The sequence below is a fragment of the Miniopterus natalensis genome, chromosome 7 (genome assembly GCF_054644295.1).
Source record: "Miniopterus natalensis isolate mMinNat1 chromosome 7, mMinNat1.hap1, whole genome shotgun sequence".
Classification (NCBI taxonomy): domain Eukaryota; kingdom Metazoa; phylum Chordata; class Mammalia; order Chiroptera; family Miniopteridae; genus Miniopterus; species Miniopterus natalensis.
This window is the reverse complement of record NC_142087.1, coordinates 5361904-5381735: the sequence shown is the minus strand read 5'-3', so window position 1 is coordinate 5381735 and position 19832 is coordinate 5361904. Positions and strand designations below refer to the sequence as shown.

Genomic DNA, 19832 nt, shown 5'->3' with positions numbered 1-19832 from the left:
GTTTCCTCATCTGTAAAATGGAGGTGTTAACAGATCCTACTTTGTGGAATTGTGATGATTAAGTGGGTCCAGGTGTAAAACACAGAATGGATTTGCTGGTGGCCCACTCAGTAAAAAGGATCTTACTCACCTCACAGCATTGCTATGAGGATCAAAAGAAGTGTCTAGAGCCTGCCAATTACCCTGCCTGCTGAGGCCAAGCAGGCGACGTTAAGTGCAATCGGTGCAGACTGTGGTGAGACAGAGAACCACATCTAGACGGGCTCCTGCCTGCCAGCAGCTCCTAATTGTGGCCATGCTGCCTGAGAGTTGTCAAATCTTTTTTCCCAAGAGAAGTGAGGAATCTGGATTTTTATGGGAAATGGCCTAATTGCTGGTTGGCAACTAATCCAAGGACTTTTATATGTTTATTTTTCAAACACGGTGCCGCCTAAACAAAACAGAGGTAGAGTGCATGGCCCACAGGCCACAGCGTGCACATTCTCACTACTTCCCTCCTCCCAGGTCCCTTCCTGGCTTCTGGAAAGGGCATCTGGGCAGGGCAGTCATCTCAGGCTCCACTGAGGCCAAAGGAAACAGAGCCCAGAAAGAACTTCTTATAAACTTAAAAATCACAGAGGCAGGCGATCTAGAAAGAACCAGGTTTTATTATCTTTTTATCAAAAAATCAGTAACAGACAACAGTGAGGGGGCTACAAGAGATGCTCACTTCCAACATAGCCAGAGGGAAGGACATGGGGGGGGGGCGTGGAGAAGAGGACCCAGCCAGCTGGGAACCCTGGGTTGTGGGGGTGAAGGGTACAGGAAGTGAGGCTGAGTCCCCTCACCCCAGCCAGTGGGGTCATAAGATGCAGCCTACCCAGGCTAAGCCACCAAGCCTCTCCTCCCTGGAAGGGAAGGCACAGGTAACAGGCTCCCGAGCTAGGGCTTAATCAGCCCTCCCCAACCCCGTCCTTTGCCCGGAAGACAAAGGTCACCCCAGCAAAGCTGGGGCTGTGACTTGCTAAGCCAGCTTAGTTCTCTAGCTGTTTTGTTTAGGAGCAGAGACCCCTTCAAGCGTCCTGGGGCGCTTCTATCTCCAATAGATAGAAACGGTCTTTACCTGCCTGCTCACTACAGTAGCCACTAGCCACATGTGGCAACTGAGCACTTGAAATGCAGTTAGTGTAACTGAGGAATGGATTTTTAACTTGATGTAATTTTAATTGACTTTAACAGCACCTGTGGCTGGTGGTTACTGTATTGGCTAGCACAGCTCTCCAGTTTTCTCTTAAATTTGGAGAAATGAAGGAACACCAGCTGGGTTCAAAGCAGAAGCTAGAAAGAAGGCAGAACTATCTACCCTCAACTACTCTAGCCCAGTGAAAAGGCACCAGGAAAGGGGCAAGAGAAACAGGCAAAACCCCCCTCAGCCACATACAAATTCACTCACTCAACCACCCAGCCAACTTCAAATGGGAATTATCACACTATCTCCTGAAAAAATATATTTATCTATTTTTCTAGGACCAAAGAAGAACAATATATTACAAGAAAAGAGACACAAATATCCCACTATCCTGTACATTATATTTTGGGATTTGCTAGAAAACTATGTCTCAGCAAAAACTACTTCTTAGAGGAAGCAGCTTCCGAAAGGGTCCAAGTCATGGACAGAGGACTATAAAGTCTATTTTATAAAATAGGGAGGGGATTTAAAGAAAAAGAGAAAAGCGAGGCCCTGTCTGAAGCTATAAATAGTAAAAAAAAAAATTAATAATAAAAATCATATCTCCGGCTCTTCTCTCACTTTTGAGAAACAAAAACCAAAAACCAAAACAACAAAAACAACCATTAAATACAAACTTAGCAAGTACGGTGGAAATGTGCCAGAGAGCAGAGAGCGCCTTAGCGTCCGTGCACTCCTGCCCAGGCAGAGAGACTCTACACGAAGGAATGAACTGTTAAACAAACCAAAAAAAAGCCCCACTAAAAATAGATTTACAAATATTCTACAAATCCATTTCAGTATGAACTTTCAGCTCTTCTCCCACCCTCCCTCCCCCCCAAAATAAAAAAGGTTGATTTCCAAAAGTCACTTGAAAGAGCCCCATGGCCCAAGGTATACCACAGAGACTCCTGTAGTGTGGACACGGTGCCCTTTGATGGGCACATCTCAGTTCCTGGCAGAGGGACGGGCTGTGAAAGGGAGGGGGCAGGGAGGAAGGCGCTGGAGACAGACCCCCAGCAGGACGCCCGCCACAGCTTCTGAGGGGTTCTGGACGAAGCACGGTAAGTACAGGCTCTAAGCAGGGCCTAGGTTCTAAGCTGGAAGATGAAGAAGTCACGCGATCCTAGACTTGCCTTCGGAAAGGCCAAGTTTAGCCTCATTTTTCTGCTGGGACCGTGAGCCCAGAGGATCTGGAGAGGAGCAGGAACAGGAGATGATGCCTCTCCTGTCCCTTACCACGAATCAGAGCTGAAGATGCTGACAGGTCAGTACTGGGCCGCCCCCCCCTCCCCTAAAGTCCCCCCTCCAAAGTCCCCAGTCCAAGCCGGTCGGCGGTGCGGTGAGGGAGCCTCAGGCGTAGAACTCGTTGGCGGGGGCCTTTCTGTAGATGGGCTTCTTGCCCAGGTCGTAGCTGCCCTCGTCTTTCTTCTTCATGCGGTACATGAGCAGCAGGACCAGCAGCACGGCAAAGAGGACGCCCACGGTGCCGCCCACGATCAGAGCTGGGGAGGGACAGCAAGGTGAGAGCGGCTCCTCGGGGCTTCGGGTGCCCTCCCGCGCCCAGTCGCGTCTCTTACAATGAGACAGCCCCCCATCGCCACTGCCTGTGCCCTGCGTGCCGATGCCTTATCTGATCCTCACGGCCTCACCTACGAGAATGGGGTGTGGGGGGGTCACTGAAGACCACGGGGCCAGCGTGGCAAAGCCACCATTCCAACCCACATCGGCCGAGTCCAAAGCCCGGCTCCTTCCAAACACCCGGCCGGCTCCCCAGCAGCAGCGCAGCCCTAACTGAGCCAGCAGCGAGGGAAACTGCAGACCGTGGCAATGGTCACAGACACGCACTTAGCGCTGTCCCCCAGCTGTCCCCGGGTGCACCTGTATGAACACCGGCCTACACTTCTGCAGACAGACACATCCATGTACACACAGGTATACACTACTGTGCACGGGTGTAACACACTGTCCTGTCCACCCTACTATGTTCTACATAATTGTAAATGGTGGTTCATGATCAGCAGTTAGGGCCTAATGTCCCCTTCCCTCCCTCCCACTTACTGGATGGGTGATCTTAAGTTCCTTCATCTCACTCACTGCAAAATGGAAATAACAGCACCTTTTGCATATGTGTGTTCTACGAATTAAGTACATTAATCCACTTAGAGTGCTTAGAAGTGCATAGCATATGCTCTGCACTCATAAAATGTAAATGTCTGTGGTTTCCATCTGGGTCTCTAGCACCCTGAATCGGGCCTGGCACAACAGCAAAGGACACTCACAGCTGGGCCCAGAGAGGAGCACAGCCCAAGGGCACCTGGCCTGTGCCAGGCAGATGTGGGCTTCTAACTCAGGTGGATGCCCTCTGCACTCTGCCAGGAGGCCAGCACGGCTCACTCCTGTTTATTGAGGGGGCAGGGATGTCTCACAGAATCCTTTCTGTGGCCGATTGAGTCCCCTAATTCGGACTTACTCAGGCTAAGACGATTAATTTTCTTTACCTGCACACACTAAAGCTATGCAGAGAATGGAGCACAGGAGCCAAGTAAGGTTCTTTCTTGGCTAAAACTCTATGAAAAGCAGCAAGAAAGTACCCCCAGGAGATGCCAGGAAGAGAGAATATCAGGCCCAGCAGTTGAGCATCGACCTAGGATCCAGGAGATCGTGGTTCGATTCCTGGTCAGGGCACATGCCTGGGTTACAGGCTCGATCCCCAGTCAGGGGCATGCAGGAGGCAGCTGATCAACAACTCTCTCATCATTGATGTTTCTCTCTCTCTCCCCCTTCCTCTCTCTGAAATCAATAAAGATATGCTTAAAAAAAAAGAGAGAGAGAATATCAGGTACCAATCCATTCTTGTCATTCCCACCTTTCCCTCCAAAGACCCCAGCTCTTCTAGAAGGTCAAGGTTCAAGTAAAGACTCAGAAGTGACTGTGGTCCTAGGTGCCAGGTCTACCACTTTCTGATTTTATGACTTTGGACAAGTGACTTGGCTTCTTGAAGACTCAAGTTTCCTTTTCTGTGAGGGTATCGATAGCCATACCCATCTGATAGGGTTGCTGTGGGGACTCCAATGAGGAGGGCACATGAATCACATGGCACATAGTAAACACTTGATAAGCTCCCAGATGCTGTTTTAAATGTGCGATGGGAGGGTCCTGCCTCAGCTAGCTCAGCAACGTAACTTCACATGAAGATCACATCCTTGTACCCTTGTCTACTGCAAGATTTAACAGAGGACCTGCCTTTAGTCCTGACTCTTGCTATGTAGCCCAAAGCAAGTGGTTTGCCTTTTCTGGGCAACAGCTGCCCCATGTATAAGAAACAGTTGCTTGGAATAGATCAGTGGTTTTTAAAACCACTTTTATGGTTAAAAAAAAAGGAATAGGATCCTTAGTTGGTAAAAACAAAACTTTCTGTGAATCCCACACATGCAGCTGAAAGTGAAACTGTGGTTGAAGAAAGATAGGGGAGGTTTTAAAACACTTCAACCAAAGAGTCTGAAACTTAAAAGACTAAATGGTCTCTAGGGTCCCAGGGTCAGAACTGAGATGGGCTCAAAGTCACCTGGGGTTAGACTCCCAGGAGCTTCATCTGCCAGGTACAGGCAAGATCCCTTATCTGTCCTGGATGGAGGCAGGATACAGGACTCCTTCCCTGTACCTCGAGCCTCCTGGGAGCTACTGGCCCAGCTGGTTGCCAGGAGACAAGAGTTACCCAACCTGGGCCCAGGGTGCCCAGTCACCAGGCTGGTTTAATCCAGACTGGCCGCTGGCCTGTGAAACCTGGTCAGAACACCTCCCTCTGATAATCTCCCCCTCCCCAGCTCTAGAGACCTCCAAGGCTGTCAGCCACCATCGGAGCTGAAGGTCCCACAGTCAGGCTTGACAAAGCCACTCCTGAAGCCTCACTCTGGGACACAGCTCTCCCCATAGCAGCACATTATAGTCAAGGAGCCTACAGCTCTCACCTGAGGCCAACCACTGAACCTCTCTAGGCCTCAGCTTTCAGTCTGTCACATGAAGGTTCCCTGTGTGCCACCTACTGCGAAAGGTCAATGAAGACTCAATGACAAATTTGTGAAAAATAATATGAATGGAGCCACTTCAAAATGGAGCCGGAGCTGCCACCCTAGAAGAACTGCTTTGCTGGTCTCACACCTCAAACCTTTGGAATGTTAAAACTGGACAAAATAACTTTTGGAGGGACTGCGCCTAAAGCAGCATTGTATTCCAAAAACCTGTTTGCCAAGATAATAGGAAAGCAGATATCACGAGTGAAAATGAAAGACATTCTTTAGAATTAGCATCACTATGTTAGTTTATCTGCTTCCTTAGCTTATGTAACACCCATAAGGAATTCCTTTCTTCTATTCATGTACTTATCCCCCCCTTTTTCATCAATACGCCTTGCCTTCACCTCTAATAGGAACACTATTTGGGCTTCTTCTGCATGAATCAGTGCTTCCCAAATAGCTATTCTTTTGGATCTCAAATAAACCCTTGTTGCCTCTCACCTTGACCTTATATTTTAGGTTAACATATCATACTAACAAATCAGAACAGCCCTTTACAGTTTGCCTAGTTATTTCAGATTCCGTTTTTCATGGAGTCATTATACCAGCTCAAGGAGGTATCACTGCCCCCACTTACAGAGGAGGAAACTGAGGCTCACCTCCACTGAGATTCAAAAGCCTCTCAGTCAAGGTCAGAAGATGTCAAGTGACAGGGGGAGGGGAAGCCAGCTTAATCCTAGGGAGTGTCTGGGCTTTCAAGGGAGGTTTTCAAAGAATGTTGACTTTTAATAATTAAATCCTTAGGTACCAAACCCAGAAGGTGAAAAAGCTTTGAAAATAAGAGAGAAGGGCTTGAGGCAAGTGAATGACTCAGCTTGTCTATTCTTTAGAAGACTTTGATGTGCAATCATGCTCCCCCTCCAGCAGGGTGCACAGTCAGAGCCCCCCCTTAGGGAGGTGTAGTCCTTCAAAGTGGGACACCCTGAGGGTGGCTGTAAAGAAGGGCCACCAAGGAGCCCATGGACTCAGGTGTCCCCGCCTGCAGCACTACCTCCCACTGAGCCCTCCCCCTCTTCGAGGTATCCTGTGGGGGTCAGGGGCCTTACCTGCCAGGACCTCTGTTCTCTCAAAGATGTTGCTGCTCTGGGCAGTGCTGGACATGGACACTCTGTTGGACATGTCCTCGCTCCCTTCAGGGGGCGGTGGGAGCTTCCTGGGGATGACTTCATTCTCTTCCAGCTCCTTGGGTTCGGTGGGGGCCTGGCTCCCAGGCCCCGCCCTCTCAGGAATGTGGTTATCTAAGGGCACCTGGGTGGGGACAGGAGAAGAGAAAGGCTCAGTATGGATTGGGGAGAGACCCAGGACAGGGGACAGGGACATTTAGCTAGGTGGAAAATCTGGCTCTGCCATCTTGCTGACTGAACCATGTGGCCCTGGAGCAGAAATCAACTACGAACGACCTCAACAATGATGGCGTCAAATCCTTCCCCTCAACTCTTCTGGCAGGTCTGTCTCAAACTGGGAATGAGTAATGTGGCCAAAGGTACAAGGAAGCAGGTGTCCCCACTCACGCTGCTCGGTGGGTATCCTAAGAGCAACTGCTCTGAAGGGAAAGTTTGGCCAAACTGCAGAAACTGCCTGCCCTTAAATAAGCAATTTTGCCTCTGGGACTCTGTGTTAAGATGCTAACCAGAGATATGTATCAGATGTCTGCTATAATTTCAGAATATCAAAAAGTTATAAACAACTTTTCCATCAATCAGGGGAGTCGGGTGAACTCTAACTATGCAGCCTCCAAAAATAGGAAGAGCATTTAATTATGTGGGGAAATACTCATGACCACTTTAAGTGAAAAATACAACACATAGAACTCGAGATCATTTGATATTCATGTTGGGAAATATCTATAAATTCCAGCAAAGAAAAGGGGCTGGAAACACATCTAAATGTTCACTCACGGTGATTATCTTGCAGGAAGGGGGGCCTACCCATGATCCACAGTGGTGCCCGCCCCCAAGGAGCCCAGGTCACAAATAAAAGCTTTCTTGCAGAGTGAGGTCAGGCCCTCACTTATTCTGTCCCTCTCAACAGGTGTTAGAGAGGAGCCAGGGGAGAAGCAAGGCAAGCAAAGCAAAGTAAGACTTACCAAGTGTTGTATTACTTCAGGGAAGACCTTGGGGTCCTCTGAGTCATCTGTGAGGTCAGAAAGGCTGTGTGAGTGAGGCCAGTTACCCCCAGATAAATGACCCCCGTTCAGCAGCGGCTGCTGGGAGTCCACACTTATAAGCAGCTTGTTCTTGGTTTCCCATCCACACCTCTGCCCTTGTAGGCCCCAGGTCTTTTTCCTTTTCTGAGGAAGGAAAACACTCAGTTCTTCCTACCCCAACCCACTCTCACTATGCCCTATGGGGATAGGTGCAGGCTGGTGCTCAGAAAGCCTAGAGCTACAATCAGCCCAGGGAGGGTCTCAGGGATGGAAATGGTTGATCCAGTTACTTTGTTTCCTCTTATGTGAGCAGGGAGGAGCACTGTAGGAAAATCCCCACAAAAGTGGTCACCCTCCCTGGAGGAGAGCAAATATTCCCTCTAGACCCGCACCCAAGGCTTGCCCATCGCACCTTCCATACCCAGATCTCCAGAGCCAGACAGCTCAAAGTCATCGAGTTCCTCCCCGGGCTCCCCCACATCCTCGTCGTCCGGTAGGGGTCCGGAAAAGTATCTGCCTTCTAGGTCTTGGGGGTCGATGATCTCAGTCTCTCGGATCTAGGGTGAAAAAAGGAGACAGATCAGTCAATAGCCCCCATAATGCTCTACAACAGCCTCTGAGCCCCAAAAGGCAGTGAAATGGGCATTCAAGAAGGTAAACTGAGGTCTGGAAGGGGACCAGGCCAGAGCCTAGAGCCCTGGGTTCTGGACTCCTCCTGGCGCCTAACTTGCTGTATGACCTTAGGCAAGTCCTTTACCCATTCCGGGCTAATAAAAATAATAAAAGTGGTAATAATCAGAATGTAAATATAGTACTAGGTACCATTTACTAAGCACTTGCTATATGCCAGGACCTGTTCTTAATTCTCAAAGCATGACTTTAACCCCATTTTATAAGCAAGGAAAGTGGACACTAAAGACATGAAATCATTTTCTTTTGGTGACAGAAGTAGCAAATGGAGGAGGGAGGAGCCCATGTTGGGCCGCCTGACTTCAGAGCCAGCATTCCCACCCACACAGGCCGGCCAGAGGATACGCTATGCCAGGGTTCTGTGATGCCGCTGCAGCTGATTCACCCATGGCAGAGAGGGCTGCTGGCTCTGGGACACCTTTCCCAGCTGAGTCAGACTTGCCTGGGACAGGCAGGCTTGCTCACCCACACCCCAGGACAGCCTCAGGTCAGGGCGTTGTCCAGACCTAGTGACTCAGAAGTGCATAAACATCTCTTGTATTCAGCCTTCCAAAGAGCTCCCACACATCTATTCTGCTACCAACACGGTACACGACATGGAGAGGCATAGCTCCTGCCTTCACAGACCATCTGCTCCAGCACCCATAAGTGTCATTCAGCCCCTACCCCATGGTCACAACAAAATCTTAGGTCCACCCCAGCTTACAAAAGTAACAAAGGCACAGGATGGCAAAGAACCTTCTCAAGGTCCTACAGTACACCAGCTACTCTGCTCCCAACCCCTAAGCTCAAGAGGGTAGGAAGCACTCAGAATGTCCTACACCCTTCCTCTTAGCTCCTGGGCTGAGGTTCTGTCTGCCCACAAAAGAGCAGCCTTGCACCAAGTTCATGATTGCACTAATTAATTCAAATATCAAAATGTCTACTATTTGCCAGAAGGGTTAGGGTTTCGATTAAGTTCAATACACACCCCAACAGTTTCTCATCCTCTGTCCCAGAACCCCTAACTGCAGGAGCCTGGGCTCTGCTCAGAACCATAGGATACCAGCTGGAGGGGCGAGGGATGTCTTATTCTCTAAATTCAAAGAATATGAGAAAATATTAGTCCTGGACAGTCAGTAACTTGGCCAAGTTCACATAGTGAGTTGACTACATAGCTCACAGAGGGAAGAGGCCAGGTCTGTTTCTGATGCCCCAGAAACAGGCTGGCCCTCACCCAGCCGAGACTGCCTGTGACAGGAGGAAGCCTGAGAAGGAATACTGGTTCCTAAGACAAGGCTACCATTGCAGGAAGGGCCCAGGGCCTCCTGCACTCCTTCCACTGGCTTCCAGGGAGAGGCTGGTGGAAGCTGTCAGGCCCTTTCCCTCTTCCTCTCCCACGAGGACATATGCTGGATTCCCAGAAGGGAGCAGGGCCAGGCTGGGAAGAGGCAGTGGGGGCACCACACCCCCTGCAGGAGGGGAGAATCTTTGCTGACTGCTTGGCACACATGGGGGTGGGGAGCCAGAAGGGGTTAAGCCCTGGTCAGGGATGACTTCATGACTTGGGAATCAGGAGCTGCTGAGCCACTGGTGTTGGAATTCCAGCCCCCCGCACATAGCCCTGTGCCTGCGGCTTTGGTTTGGCAGCTCAGAAGTAAGGTTTCCCGGTGGTTGCACAAACTGCCAGTACCTAGGGCGGGGTTCCTGTGCTCCTACCCCCTTCTGCTGCAAAGTCCTCTGTGGGCCAGGACCTGAGCGCAGGACCTGTGGCTTACCTAGCTAAGCACTTAGCATGAAGTGGTTCTGCTAATAGATCTTTCTTTACAGAAGTGGAAAAGGGGTGGGAAGGGGACTCAGAAAGGTGAACTCACTTGCCCAAGTTCACACAGGTAGGAAATGGCCACACTGGGCTAGAACCCAAGCATGGGTCCCCTGAGCCTTTACCCATGTACACTTAAACCCACATGCATAAACACACGTGCACATAAAGTGCCCACCTACCCAGGGAGCCCTGTTCGGTGGATGTCAAACTAGCCCAGGAGGGAAAGATGGTGTCATGACCACTTGTTGACCTGGCCTGGAGACCAGACTGGCTGTGGGAGTCAGAGCTCCAAGTCCTCAAGACAGGGGCTGGGGTCCCAGCAGGGGCTGTTTCAGGCCGAGACCCTCCTTGTCCCCAGGAGCCGTATAACGTTGCTTCCTCACCTGCCTTTCAGTGCACACGAGTGTTTCAAAACAACCCATGGGTTAGCACCCACTGGCTGAGCACACACCTCCGCCCAACAGGGGTGAACCGAAGACTAAGGCAAGGCAGGTCCGGCGTCGCTGGCGCCACGCCTGCAAAGTGAGGCCTAACCAGATTTACTCCTGGTTCGTCTCTCTTTGTGGTCACCTGGTCACCCATAGCCCTTCATATTTACGCAGGGCTCCTGGAGAGGGTGAAGGGCCTCCCTAAAGTCACACCTGGAGTCCGCAGCCCCGTCAGGACTGGACCCCGTTAGGTACCTGCTCTGGCTCTGGAGGGACCGGGTCCCTAAAGGCTGAGTTAGAGCAGCCTAGGTGCCCTCCTGCAGCAAGTCCAGGTGGTTTGGCAGAATTGTGAGGTGTGCTGATAAGAGGAAACAGGAAATTAAATTCTTCAGCTCCAGAAGCACCCTCTCTGGCTCCTTCTCTGCCCATGACCCTTGACAACAGGCAAATTCCCAAGTGGGCAGGAACCCTTGAAGACGAGGCCAGCATGCCAGGACCGAGCTGCAGGGGCTTGTGGGTAATCATCCCTTTGTGTGTGTGGGGGGGTTCCAACAGCCCTCCCTTCCCCCACTCTCTTTACAGCAAAGCCCATTCAGTCTGGGGTGGCTTTGAAGAACCAGGCCACCCAGCAGCCAGGCCCAGCCCTGACCAGAGAAGGACCCCACCCTGCTCCTGGCTAAGGATGTGGTCTGTTCTCCTCAGCTCACCCCATCCCTGCCCAAGGAACGTGTATTCACACGTGTGTGCATGCACAGGCATCCTCTCTGGGCCTTTGGGTCTCCCTGTGTCTTTGTCCTCACAGACACACAACAGAAATCACCAGGGGGACAAGGCAGTGGGCCTGGGTCTCCTGGACCCTGCTGGCCCCATGGCTGGTGCGCACCTGGGGTTGGTGCCTGGAGGGTTAGAGATGCTGGATGCTTCCCACACTATCCATGGAAAGAAGGAGGGTAGGTGCTGTTTTGTTCTAAAGGGACTAACACCTGCCAACAGAAGGTATCTGAGGCCACAGAGCCCAAGCGTCTCATTTTATAACCCAGCAAACAGATTAAAAGACAAGGGGCTTTGCCAAGGTCACCCAAGCAGCTGGTGGCTGCGACAGAGCAGGACTTAGAACCTAGGTCTCCTGGCGCTCAGGCTAGAGTGTCCTCCCTCCCCTCTTCAAGGGTTTTGGTTGCCCCTAAGGGTCTGAACAGGTCCACAGGCAGTAGCTGTCAATCCAGATATACCTCCTTCCAGTTCTTAGGCTACAGGCATAAAGCTAGGAAAAGGTCACCAACCTTATCCCGAAGTCCTACAGCTTTTGTCACCCGGGACAAGCATGGGGGTTGGGGTGGCTATCACAAGTATCCACTGCATGCCAGGCACCAAGCCGGGTTCTTTTCTATATGAGCTCACTTTGTTGGCACAAACTGGTAGGGTGTTCTACCCATTTTGCGGGAAACTGAGGTTCAGTTGGGTTATTCATCTCAAGTCACAGAGCTAGAAAGTGACAGAGCTGGGATTCAATCCTAGATCTTTCTCAAGACTATATCTTAGTCACAACCAGACTTCTCACTGCCACCCATGCTTCACCTGTCCACTCCAACCTCACAGCCCACAGCACACACACACTGCCAGGCCAGGGCTCCAGGGCACCCCTTCCCTTTGCCAGGGAGTAAACACCGCTGAAAGTGATATTGCTTAAACAAAAGAACAGAAACTAGGCTGGGGCACCAGGGAGAAGTTCAGGGTCAGGGCTTGGTTAACTATGAACCGGTGCAAGGAGGGAGGAGAGCCCTCCCCCACCTGGCTCTTCCCCAAGGGGGACCACAATCAGGAAAGGAAGCCCCACCCCAGCAGAAAGGAAGGCTCTTCTAGAGCGGTTACCTGAAAAGGCAGGTTCATGAGCAAAATTGTATGAGTCTGGGGCCTTATTTCACACCTTGAACCCTCAGTTTCCTCTTTTTGTAACCAGGGCTAGTAGCACCTGGCAGGATGGGGAGGATTACGTGAAATGTACTAGTGTGTGCAAGGGACCCAGCACGTGGCCTGGTACGCAGCAGGTGCTCAACGACAGTGGCTATTATTAATCCCCATCTGTCTTCCTTCTGGATAAGGGGGTTAATGGTCAAAGAGTCAGAGAGACCTGGGAAAAGCTGAAGCAATTCCATTGCCGGAAAGGACGCGGTCGGAGGTACTTTGCAAACTGCACAGGGCTATACCCTATACTGGATCAGAGACCTTTCCACAACCAATCATGTCCCCTTCAGACTGTGCAAGGGGGAAAGACCCCAAGAGGGGCAGAGACCTGCCCAAGGTCACACAACATGGAGCAACCTGTCCTATGCAAAAAAGACCAGTTGTATTTCAGTTGTATTTTTCCAAAAGGATCAAACAGCAAAGGCGAGGGATGCCTGAAATTCTATGCCAGAGTATTTCCTGACCTGCCTTGGGGATAAAAGAAATTATCTAGAAGGCAAAAACAACCACACACCAATCCCCAACCCGGTGCTCTGGTGCCTAAAGGGTTAAGCCAGGTCTGGGGGTGGGGTGGGGGTTCGAATGTCCTCTCTGCCCAGGCTCTGCCCACTCTGAGGTCGGGTTACTCTGAACACAATCACTCAGGAGAGTAGCCAGGCCTGGCACTGCCAGCAGCCAGCTTTTCACCAACCCCCCAGGGCAACCCATTCCCACAGCAAGGGCTCCAGGATCCTGGGGTGCCAGCTAGGAATGGGGGCAGGGGGAGGGGCAGGGAGCCTCTGGATGTCTCCCTGCCAGGAGCCGATGTCACACCCGTCACTAACTCCCAAGCGATCTTGGGAGACTGCCTCTTTGGGCCTTGGTTTCCCCACCTGTAAAAGACAGTTCTCAAAGAGACAAGCCTCCCTCTGTCTTGAAGCCTGGTAACTAAGCTGGGCACTGCTCCGATTACCGATTACTGGTGGAGACAGCCGGGAGGGGCTGGCTCCCGCAGGGCCTCGGAGACAGAGGTGCATTGAAGCTGGGGTTTGTAATCTAGGCAGCGGATCCTGGATCCGAGGTCCCTGCTGGATGTCGGGCAGGACATAAACAAGCCTCCCTGTTCTCAAGAGCAGAGTTGATAGCCTTGTCTGGGGTGATTAGATCAGCTCTGGGTGCTGGCTTCCTGCCCCTTCAAAGCCTCCCCTACCACTTGGGGAAGCCACGGCTCTAGACCAAGTCAGTCTGTCCCAAAGACATCTTAGCCCAGCTTCCCCAGGGCAAGGACTGTCTCTACTCCAGGTGACTCGCCCAGCCACAGGTCACCCCTGCCCCCATGCCCCAAGGCTGCAGTGGTACAGCCAGTCCCTGCAGGCCTGGCCGTGACCGGCAGGCTCCATCAAGTCACTGTTTCCACACATACCAGCCTCTCCCTGCCTCCCCTTTCCATTACCCCAGGTGTCACCTGACTAGCAGCCTCTTCCACTGTGCCAGAGAAAACTGGGACAGCCGAGTTTGGGCCTGAAGGACAGGGAGGGGGACATGCAGAGTAAGGGGGATGGGGCTGAGTTGGAGGGCCTGGATGGGGAGTGAGAGAGGGGAGTAACAGAGGGCACAGAGGTGGGTGGAAAGTAAAAGGGGTGGGGACTGCAGAAGGCCAAAGCTAGAAAGAACTGTTCAGACCAGAGTGATCTTTTGAGGACTCCTAGAGTTTTCTGAAAAAAGTAAAAAGTTTTGAACCCCAAGAACTGTAACCATCAGTTTACATTTTCAACGTGGGTACAGACCACCTTTCTGAAGCCAGCCTCTGGCCAGGTTAAGAACCCTTGTCTAGCTGACAATACTGAACGAAACTTAAGCCAGCACTTTACAAGTTTGCCAAGCACGGATTATGACCCTCGAGCGACACAGGTGTTTTATAGAGGACACTGGGGCTCCAGTTGGCGAAGTGACTTATTAACTTACTGTGTGTCACTGAGGGTAAGAGGCAGAGCTGGGACGGGGCTCGGGTTTTCCTGGCTGTGAAACATACCCATTCTCCAGGCGCCCAGCCTCCAGCCGACAGGGCCAGCGGCCCCTTGGAGATGTGTGAGATGGCACCCAAAGCTCAGCAGCGAGTTAATAACAAACCAGCTCACGAAGTCAGGTTTGTCTTCTCCTTCCTAAGCGAAATCAGGCCCCCAGTGTTGACAAATGCTGTCTCCTCCTCCCTCTCTAGGCACCAGGCAATGAAAACACAGGAAAACTGGCTTTTCAGAACACTACCTTTCTGTCCACCATCACACCCCCTCAAAGCCCAAAGTCAGATCTGCAATTCACTCAGTCTCTAACCTGACGACCCCCAAGTCCTGGGCCCTGTCCCAGTGTTCCGAAGCCTTTAGAAACCCCAGCACCCTCTCCCTCCAGGTTGCAAACTTCTCAGCAAGGGGTTTCTACTGATCAGGCCAGGAGGGTGGGGCTGCCTGGAACTGGTTCTTGATTAAATATAAACCCATCTGATAATTAGCAAACAGCCTACTTCTAAGACAAACAAATAGAAGATTTGGGCTCCATCAGCCCCACCCTGGACTCCTCCCTCCCCACCTTGCAGTTCTGGGTTGAAATGGGGGAGGGGATAAAGCTTTCCAGGGACCAAGGGGGGTGGGTTCCTCAAAGGTACCAGGTAGCATCCAAGTAGCCTGGACAAAGAAGGGCACTGTCACTAAGAACGCCCCCTCCCTACCAAGCATGACACTGGGAGCTTTATTTGCGGTCCTGTCATCTCCTACAAGCCTTACCACAGTCCAGACCATCTTACAGACCAAGAAGCTGAGTGGCTGAGTGGCCCATCCTGAGTCAGACAGGACCTCACATCTCTGGAGTTAGCTTAGCCTAACTCCAAACCAATGTTCCAATGCCCTGTAGCCAGTCCCAGAAAGCAAGGAAGGGGTGTCCAAAAAACCAGACTCCTCAGGTCAAATCCAATCTGGACTGTGCCAGCTTTGCTCTATAAAAGACCAGTTGCAGCCTTAGTTTTGCTATAAGGAAAAAAAGAGAGAAAAAGCATTACCTGCTCAGCAGAGGCCAAATAACCAACTTTGAGGACTGGCTAAATTCTATTCTTTCAAAGTCCTCACACAGGGCAAGGCACTGTGAAGGACTGGGCCAAGTACTATTATTTCTGATGTGTCCCCTCGAGGCCTTGGAGATGCTGACTGTCTTTAGTAGGCTCTCAGAGAACAAGGTAAAATTCTGGAGCCTATTGCAATAACCCCACCATAGAGCCATCCTATAGCCAAGCAGTAGAAAGGAATGGGTGGCTCAGGCAGGCCAGCCATCGCTCTCCTCCAGTGACTCACACAGAGCCCTGTCCAGTCCCTTTCCCGAATTTGAAACATCATTTGGAACTCACACCCAGCAGTCCAGGAGGCTGAGGACAGCTAGGAGTCAATTCCTCCCAGGAGGGAGCTGGGGCGGGTAGCCCAGCCCCGCTCTCCCAGGCGCTCATTCAGGCCGCTCAGCACTAAGTTCTTGGAAAAGCCCTCTGTTTCCAGGAGCTGGGGATGGCAGGAGCTGAATGTCCCTCCCCACCCCCAACTTCTCTTGTTCAGGCTCTTTACCAAGAAGGCCAAGAAAGCTCTCCTCCCCCTAGCAGTAAGCTCTCAGGACAGGAAGGATCCTGAAGGGCTCTGGTCCAACCTCCTCATTTTAGAGTTGGGGACACTGAGATCCAGAAATAGGGCATTATAGCTCAAGGTCACCCAGCAATTCAGAGGTAGGACCTAAGGTATCTACCTTCAACCCAAGCAATTTCCTGACCTGGAATGTTCTCTGAGGACGACCAAAGTAAACATTTTGTGTTATCAGACAGACCTTGTTTTGACCTTGGCAAACCACTACATTCCTCTGAGCATCAGTTCCTTGTAAAAATGGAGATAGTCATACCTACCTTGCAGTACACCAGGAGGCATTCACATCAGTATTAAATAACCCCGGTGCCCTTTTTAGAATGAAGTTACATGCCTGAATATTACTTATTCATTCATACAAACATTTCCTGAGTACTAACTACAAGACAAGTGTTTCACTAAAAAGGAATAGAGCAGAGTCCCTGCCTTGGGGGTGTGTGGGTGGAAGTGGTATGTGTGTGTGCAGGGGGGGAGACAACTCAGAATTTGGTGGAGTGTATCATTCCCTCAACAAATGTAACTTTCTTCAAGGGAGGGAAAGCCTTAGGGTGCCTTTATGGTTTCCAAAGCCCTTTTCAAAGTGTAGGTACTTAATCATTAATAAACTACTCGAGCTGGAAAGGGCTCTGGAGGCCATTTGGTTGAAATCCCATTTTACAGATGGGAAATATCAACCCAGAGAGGGAAAGGGACTCGACCCCATGGGACCCATGGGACTCACCGCCCCTAAACTGTGGTCCAAATATTCTCCTGGGTGCTTGGTGGCTTTCAGGGCTTCTAAGAATTCCAAAGAGCTCTCACTGGTCACTCAAGGATCCTAGACCCTTTGGCTTCCTCCCCAGCCCTATTTCCATGCAATCAAGGAGAGAATTCTCAAGGAGACCAGACACATCTCTAAGCTAAAGTACACTGATGGGTGGGGGACACTTCCCCAGAACCAACTGGGCCTGATGCCACATAGGTGGGTTGTGCTCCTGGACAGCACCACCTGGAAGGTGGGGGTCAGACTCCCAAAACAAGGCTGCCTTTAATTGGCTAGGGAGGGAGTGGCAGGAAGGCAGTTCAGGGGAATACTCCCAGCTGGACAAGAAGAACTGGTTTAGGAAGGCAAGCCCTAGCTAAATGGAGAAGAGGCTGGGTGCTTAGCCAGAGTTTCCTTCCCAAAACTTCTGGCACCTTAGGAGGTGGGGGAAACCACCTGAGGGGAGGGCAGGCCTTTGGCTTAAACCTAAAATTTGGGGAGGGGCCCCAATAGCACTATTGGAGAGGACTACTGGACAGACTGATGGCCTAGATGCTCTCTGCTACCTCAAAGTGGTACCCATTTTACCACTCTCAGTTCTCTCATCTGCAGAGTGGGCACGGTACAATCCCCCACAGGCTTTTTGTGGAGTGCTTTCCATATACCCAACCTGGCACAGGGAAAGCACCCAATAAATCATAGCTATTAGCAAAACCTTTCTTCCTGCAGTGAGGTCTGATTTTTCTGGCCACAGCCTTGGGAAGAAAGGGGGGGTGGTGGGCCAAAAGGGGAAGCCCTCTGACCCAGTTAGAGGTGGAAGGTCTGTGACATTAGCCAGGAAGGGGAGCACTGAGGTCAGGATGAAACAGAAGAACACCTCTCTCAGGAAGCAGTTGCTCAGGGCTGAAATCTCCCCCATCTGATGGGTCACCACACTCAGGGCTGACAGCCCTTCCCCAAACCACATCCTTTGGGGACACAGCTGTCTGCTTCTACTCAGGGACTTGCAAGCTCAGCAGTCCCTGAGCCAAGACTGGCACGTGATTGCCCATGCACTGACCTCACAGCCTCCGGGGTCTTTCCCCTCCCATTGCCCAGGCCAACGGGATCCAACATGGCATTCCTTTGGATGCCTCTCGGACTGCTGGACTCCAACACATCCTTCAGGGCCTAGTAAGGACCACTGCACCAGGGAGCAGCAGGCTTGGGTTTGAGTCCTGGCTCAGCCACTAACTTTTCGGCAAGGCTGCCCTTAGTTTGGGGGAGTCATCACCTTCCACCTCAGAATTCCGTGAGGCTGGACAGCCAGCCCCAAATCTTTAGATTCGAAATTAGTCTTGAGTTATCGCAGGGTGGGACACAGCAGCTGCCACTCAGAGTAGCATCAGACTACATACAAGTTAAGATGAGAGCAGAGAGAATCTGCTCAGCCCCTAATTAGCTGTGTGGCCTTGGGCAGGTTAGTTAGCTTTTCTAGCCTCAGGAACAGTTTAAGAACAGTAAACAGGGTTGTTGCCAGAATTAAGCTAGTTGACAGAGTCATTAGAAAGCTATTACTCAGGGTCCCATTCATTCCTCACCCGTGGCCTGCCCTGCAGAACCGACTTTCCCCTAAGCAATCCCAGAAAAACAGGAATCCAGAGGAACTGACGATAGGGATTCGCTTCGTTCCCCACCCCTCCCCCCCAAAAAAACTGGGCTTAAGGACAGGAAGGGGGCACAAAGCCCAGGCCCTTGGAGGGCAGATCGCCTCTCCCAGCAATTCCTGCGCCCTCAACTTCCCACAGGTCGCCTCCCTTCTCCCCAGCTGGCTGCTGGGATGAATGACGCTTCAGGTGGCCCAGGACTTCGCCCACGACAGGGACCAGTGGGCAGCGACAGGGAAAGACTCGCGGCTCCCGGAGGCCTTCTCTCCCCAGCCCCCTTCACCTCATTCTCACTCGAGGTGGGTGCTTCGACTTTCCAGTCTTCACCGGGCGAAAGTAAACGCTCTTCTCGCGTAAGGCCCAGGGCGGCCGGGCGAGGCGGGGGCGGCGCGCGGTGAAGCGCGGAGCCCCAACCACCGCTCCGGTCGGCTGTCGGAGGATCAGAGTCTCCACTTTGTAAAGACCGACCCTAGAGAAACACTGGTCACCTCCCGCCGCACTCCCCCAAACCCTTGGCGGTGCAGATGGGGGAACGGAGACTCAGCGGGGGCAGGGCCCTGCCCTAAGTCACAAGCCAGCGGCAACGCTGCGGCCAGAAGTGAGGTCAGGGCTCGGTCGTCCACTCCCGGGTGTGTGAAACGAGGCCCCGCAGGACCCCAAACCCCGCCCCCTCCCGCGCACTCGCCGTCTCCCTCATCCCCAGGCGTCCGGGATTCCGGGGCTGCCCGCTCCCGGCGCCGAGCAGACGAGGAGGAGGTTCGGGGCTCCCAGCCAGCCCCAGGATCACCAGGGAAGGGGGGGGAAGGTGACACCGGCTTAGTCACGTCCGAGCCCGGAGCCCGCGGCGGGGCGGAGGCCACGGGGAGGCGGGACGAGCAACAGGCTGGGGGCGCACGGCGAGCAAAGGAGCTCTCCCCGCCCCCCGCCGCCCCCCGGGGCCTCTCTGTGACCTCGGAGCCAAGTTTCCAACAAAGTTTCCCCGGCCTCGGCATCTCCTTGGGGGTGGCGCAGCTCCCCGATCACCCCCTATCCCAGGCTCCCAGGAACAAAGGAGATCCTGGTCCGCCCCCCCGGGGATCTCCAAGCACCTACCGACTCCGCGGCGGCGGCCGGGGCGCCCACGAGGAGCAGCAGCAGCGCGAGCAGGCGAGCGGGGGCCATGGTGCCGCGGTGCGGAAAGGGCGCGCAGGCGAGTGGCCGCGGCCCGCGGGCGGCCGCCCTTATAGGCGGTGTCCGCCCCGCCCCGCCCCGCCCCGCCCCGCGCCCGCACCCCTGCCCCCTCCCCCAGGAATTCCCCGGGAAAGCTGGGCCTCCGGGGCGCAGCGCCCGCGGGCGGAGATGGAAACCCCGAGGGACCCGCCCTGTGCGCGTCCGCCGGGTCCCCATCTCCCCCGAGTCACCGTCCTACAGAAGCCCCAACCCCCTTTATTGATTTGATGCCCTGCTAGACAGGCCCCCAAAGATCACTGCGTCTAACTTCATTG

At 52.6% G+C, this 19832-nt stretch overlaps 1 protein-coding gene across 2 annotated transcripts; it reads right to left on the bottom strand.

The window, feature by feature from the left end:
• Window positions 1-629: 629 nt before the first annotated feature.
• On the bottom strand, window positions 630-19532 carry SDC4 (syndecan 4). 2 transcript variants are annotated; one of them, XM_016204852.2, is made up of 5 exons: window positions 19441-19532; window positions 7842-7986; window positions 7370-7416; window positions 6330-6531; window positions 630-2712 (listed from the first exon to the last, which is right to left on the bottom strand). In XM_016204852.2, the coding sequence occupies exons 1-5, from the start codon at window positions 19507-19509 to the stop codon at window positions 2561-2563; spliced, it is 615 nt and encodes a 204-aa protein (XP_016060338.2). In that variant the 5' UTR covers window positions 19510-19532; the 3' UTR covers window positions 630-2560. The 2 variants fall into 2 exon arrangements, with proteins under 2 accessions (XP_016060338.2, XP_016060339.2); XM_016204853.2 differs by having other exon boundaries at window positions 7851-7986.
• Between the last annotated feature and the right edge of the window lie 300 nt (window positions 19533-19832).